This window comes from Nematolebias whitei, chromosome 11, assembly GCF_014905685.2.
Source record: "Nematolebias whitei isolate Nwh7 chromosome 11, NemWhi1, whole genome shotgun sequence".
NCBI lineage: Eukaryota > Metazoa > Chordata > Actinopteri > Cyprinodontiformes > Rivulidae > Nematolebias > Nematolebias whitei.
Window position 1 is genome coordinate 980062 of NC_056508.1, and position 5674 is coordinate 985735.

A 5674-nucleotide genomic window follows, 5' to 3' on the forward strand; every position below is an offset into this window, starting at 1 on the left:
GCCTCCTGTCAACCTCTAAGCACACTCGACCAGGGGTATCGCATCTTGGACTGCTCTGCATAATGGTATGTCAATGCAGGACATTTGCACTGCGGCTGCATGGTCAACACCCTGCTCATTTATTCGCTTTTACCTACGTGATGTAACGGCTCGTTCCATGACACATTCTGTCCTTAGTGCTCTAACAGAATGAATATTATTGTTCTCATGGAACTCTGTTTAAGCTCACATCTGTCTGCATACATTACAGTGTGAGATGTTGTTATCAGTCACAAGTCGTGTCTGTGATTTTGGTTCTATTGTCACTAATCAGTTCATGATTATTGTTACCAATCAGTTCATTTGATCAATAATCAATTCATGGACATTAATCTGTTTATACTGTTCAGCCATGAACCAGTTGGTTCATGCCCCCCCCCCCCCCCTCTTTTCAACTTCTTCTTCCCGTTGAAAGTTTTCCGGGGCATTCATGCTTTGTCAGAACGCATAGCTACACAACATGCGTCTGTGCATGGCACATAATTACGCGATGCGTAGTTATGCACACGGGGAGCTGAGTGACAAGACGTTTTTTGGGCAAGCTTCCGCTTCTTACTGTGTTCGAATGGACCCAGTGAGGCGAGGACCACATCCGCTTCGCCCTTAACCCATCAGCGACAGCCTTAAAGGGCGAAGCCTATATGACATAGAACGTTGGTTACGTACTGTAACCCCAGATTCTATGAATATAGGCGTAGCCCTTTAAGCGTCGGGCCTCACTGGCTCCTAAATGGCTGAAGAAAAAGCTATTTTGGGAGCCGATTTCCCGCTCTTAACGTAATTTATACGGACCGGGTGGGGCCCACACAGCAGGTGGGCGTGGACTAAATTTTTTCAGTGCTTATGCTCTGCATAACGGGATAAACCCATCAGCGACAGCCTTAAAGGGCTACGCTTATACTCATAGAATCTGGGGTTACAGTACGTAACCAACGTTTTAAATGTGCTATATAAATAGATGTGACTTGACTTGACAAGCGGCCATCTGCTTTGACCGACTGGTTTGAGCGGACAGGAAGGAGAGACAGATGAACACAGAATGGTAGGTCCAGATATAGGTCCAGGTCCAGAAATAGGTCCAGGTGTACCTGAAAGACAAAAAAACACATGTTAAGGATAGAAAAAATAATTACAAATACAAAAAAAGTTTAGCAGAGTAAGTAAAGACAGTAGCAGAGTGAAAAGTGTGGTCAGTTTGTCCTCCAGCAGTCTAAGCCTATAGCAGCAGAACTAAGGGACAGCTCAGGAAACCCAAGCCGACTCTAACTATAGGATTTATCAAAAAGGAAAGTCTTAATCCTAGTTTTAAAACTGGACAATGTGTCAGCCTCACGGACAGAGATTGGAAGTTGGTTCCACCAGAGAGGAGCCTGAGAACTGAAAGATCTTCCTCCCATTCTGTTTTTGTAAACTCTAGGAACCACGAGTAAACCTGCAGTCTGAGAGTGAAGTGCTCTGTTAGGAAAATATGGAACAATAAGATCTGTAATATAAGATGGAGCTAGGTTGTTGAGAGCTTTGTAGGTTAGAAGTAAGATTTTGAATTCTATTCTGGATTTGACAGGGAGCCAATGGAGAGAAGCTAAAACTGGAGAGATATGATCTCTCCCAGTAACTCCAGTTAAGACTCTGGCAGGAGCATTTTGGATCAGCTGAAGACTTTTCAAGTATGGACAGTTTTACAGTGGTGTACACAATAGGCAAGACAGGTAAAAGCTGAAAAGGTCAGGTTTTAAGTGATTTAGGAGCTAATGTGCCATAACGTGGGTTCAGGTAATTATAACAATGACAAAAGACTGTGTTCCTTGGCTGAGATGAGGCCTTTTCCTCAGATATTTTTGGTCTGCTGTCATGCTGGTAGAAACTAAGGGTGCTCACAGAGCACCTGCGAAGATGGCAGCATTAATTGTCACCTTGTTAGCATAAACTGCGCTGTGATTGAACACTGCAGTGTATCAATGTTTTAGTGTATAAACCTTAACACTGGAGATTTTTAAAGACAGTATCATTCAGGGATGTGTGTTGAGCCCCCTCCTGTTTACTCTGCTCACGTATGATTGTGCAGCTACCCATCCAGGCTGTCACATTGTAAAGTTTGCAGATGATACAGCGGTGGTGGGATGCATCACAAACAATGATGAGTCCAGCTACAGGCAAGAGGTGGAACACCTGGAGAGCTGGTGCAGGAAGAACAACCTTCACATCAATGTGAAGAAGACAAAGGAGATGATTGTGGATTTCAGAAGGAACAAACTCACTCCCCCCCCGAACATAAGAGGATCTGTGGTGGAAGTGGTCTCCAGCTACAAGTACTTGGGTGTGCACCTGAACAACAACCTCAGCTGGAGCAACAACACCACCAGCCTGATGAAGAAAGATCATCAGAGACTCTACTTCCTCAGGCGGCTGAGGCGAGCTGGTCTGGAAGCTCAGTCCTCACCTCCTTCTACAGGTGTGCAGTGGAGAGCATCCTGTGCTCCAGCATCAACGTGTGGCATGGAGGCTGCACAGCTGCAGAAAGAAAAGCTTTGCAGAGAGTGGTGAAGGCTGCACAGAAGACTGTTGGAGTCAGTCTCCCCACCATCACAGACATCTACACCTCCAGATGCAGGAAGAGGGCCACCTGCATCATGAAGGACCCCACTCACCCAGCACACACACTTTTTGCCCCACTCCCCTCAGGAAGGAGGTTGAGGAGCATTAAGTGTAGAACCACTAGACTGAGGAACAGCTTCTACCCTGAGGCTGTTAGACTCATGAATCTCTAACCAGGAGAATCACTGTGAAAAATCACATTATGTTGCTGCTGATCTGTTTCATGTTGCTGCTGATCTGTTTCAATGTTGATGTGTTCATGCGTGCACATCTGCTCACAGACTCATGTTCATGTTTGTGCTGATGTTCAATGTTTTATGTTATGAGTGCTTAGTGTATATTTAGTTGATGTTTTTCTTAGTTCATATCTTAGATGTTATTACTGTTTTTATTATACATTTTATTGTTGGATGTAACTGGGACCCTGTGTACATAATTTCGTTCCACCACATGTACCACATGAGGTGCGAATGACAATAAAGAATCTCTGACTCTGATTCAATTTTATGTAAACTTTTACAGATCTTTGAGTTTAAAAAAAGCAGAAAAAAGTATTTGATGATGATGTTTTATATTTGTTCTATCGCCCTGAGCAGATGTGAGTCAGGATATTGATGAAGTGAAGCAGGTCACAGGTGCAGCAAACAGCACAGTCAGCAGTGTCATTGACCAACTGCGTCCCATTAAAAAGCAGCTGGATGAGTGGCAAGAGACTTATGGAGACACGAACGCCACTAGTGATGACATCAACAACGCTCTGATGGATGCCAACAACACAGGTAGGAACTCAATTTATTTCATTTTAATCTTGTTTAATTCTTTAATCCTCCTGTACCAGTTTTGTCTCATTGCTGAGTTCCTCGTGTAAAAAAGTCACAAACTTGTTTTTTTTTTTACTTTATAAATATTTTGATTTTTAATAAAACATAAAACTAAAGTTGCCTTTGTGCTGGAAGACATTCTCACTGAGTTCTTTACATTGTTTGCATGAGCACATTAGGAACACTTTAAGCTCCACGTTATACATACGTTACAGACAATGATAGGTCTACGATAGTTTTGAGTATGCACAAAATGTCTGTAGTGAGGTTGTAGTATTTTATTGTGTGAACAATGAGTCAGCATTCACAATACTGTTTTCCTGTTTTTGTCCCCCATCGTGGAGCAAAATGGGACTTGGAAATAGCTTCCATAATTCCGTCTGTAGAGGTTGTCTTGTGAGCTGGATAACGTGAAAAATACGAGAGGAACTGACTTCCATTTCAGTGTGTGGCTGTATCTAGGTGAAAAAAAGTCACTTTCAAAAATGTAGTTGCCCAAGATGGCTGCCACCATATATAAATGTAAACCGGCCACCCCGGTCCGTTGAGGAAACTATGCTTTTGTAGTTTTTGTATTGCTTAAAAATAAAGTTTATTTAAATAGCTTCAAAGAGAAGACAGGCTTTAGGCAAGGCGATTTGCCCTGTTGGCACACACGCAGCTGGATATCTCATCGACTTGGAAGACTTGATGATGTGTCTATCTCTGCTGCCATCTGTGGATTTTAAAGACACATTTATAATTGGATTTATGATAACTGGTTCCTGCTTTTTGGATTTGGCTGGTCGCTGATTTATCTACAAACAAGGAAGTCGTCGGCAGCAAATTTGGACCCGATCACGCTGCTTGCCTTTATGATGGTTTGGTTCATGCCTAGAGTACCCAGACTCAAATGCTTTGGGCAGAATGGATCAGATCTCGAGGATTTTACTCAGTCACATTCCATCTGTGTGGCCATTTGGACATTTCGGAACCCGAGTGGGCCAACACAGACTCAAGGTAGATGTCATTAAGTTCTGCCTGTCCCCAAAGCAACTGTGTTTATCTGAATTTGGCTCCCTCAGCTGGCCTTGAAGGCCATCTTATCTGAATTCACCTGGAGACCATGTAATCTGATACTCTGCCCCCCCTCCCCGTCCCGTCGAGGAATTTCCAACTGATCAGCCAGATGAAACCAGCTGAATAAACATTGTGTCATCATTTCAGGACTCTTGGATTTCCATAGACGTTATCTCTGGTCATTCCTCGACATCCCTCAAGAATGTTTACAGATCTCACCGGAGGAACTGGTTGATTATTCCATCCTTATCAGACCTCTTACAGTGTCCTCGAGTGCATCCTTGGACATTGCTCACCGCTCTCGTCATCTCTACCTCTACCTCTAGGGGAAAAAGTGGGTAAACGATAATGGATGGATGGACTTTAATTGTTGGATGTCCAGCCCATGAGATACTGGCTTTCAGAGACTGTGGCCCCCTGAGCAGTTTTGTTGAATAGCCCTGTTGTGGTGCATGGCTGCATCTTGAAATGGTCAGTGAGAGTTGTTCCAGGGTGAGCCAAGAGGTATAATGTGATTGTCAGTGTTGGTACGTGCATTGTTATGGGAGCACACTGCTGACATAAAGAGGTTATGAGAAAACAATATATTGTCTTTGGAACAAGGAAGAGGAGGAGGCAGGAGAAAATCAGTTGTTGAGCAATAAGTTAGAGTCAGAGATTCTTTATTGTCGTTCGAACAAAATTAGTACACAGGGTCCCAGTTACATCCAACAATAAAATGTAACCAGTGATGGCTGGTATCAGTGGGCTCAGAGGGCTAAGCACTCCCTCTTGGCATTTACAATAAAGATGTTAAAATAAACAACTTAAAAATAGCAACTTAAAAATACATTTTAGAAATAATGCATCACATTTTGTTAAATTTACATCAAAACTGGTGTCAAACCGCCTTGTGAAAATCCCAGGGTCGTTCCAAAGGGCTAAATTCTGACAGCCCCGTTCTGTTGCTGTTCCTGACTGACAGACGTCTGGCCACGCCCCCTCACCCACAGCCACAGGATTCATCCAATGAGGATGGACGTGCAAGAACGTGCCTCGAGTGTGAGTGTAAGTGGGCGTGGCTTGGTGTAGACTGACACGATGGCGAGCAACATTAGCATAAACGAGGTGGATTATTTCATCAATAATCCCTTTTCTAATGTCTATTGAGGAAAAACTGG

General features: G+C 43.4%; 1 protein-coding gene across 1 annotated transcript in view; it reads left to right on the forward strand.

Moving 5' to 3' along the window:
- The window catches only part of LOC119416583 (laminin subunit alpha-5), a 61077-nt gene extending 56237 nt beyond the window's left edge, over positions 1-4840 (forward strand). The window contains exons 8-9 of the mRNA XM_037683773.1: positions 3231-3413; positions 4716-4840. Coding sequence (XP_037539701.1) covers positions 3231-3413; positions 4716-4840 — 308 coding nt within the window. The remainder of the gene's footprint in view (positions 1-3230; positions 3414-4715) is intronic.
- Positions 4841-5674: the final 834 nt, after the last annotated feature.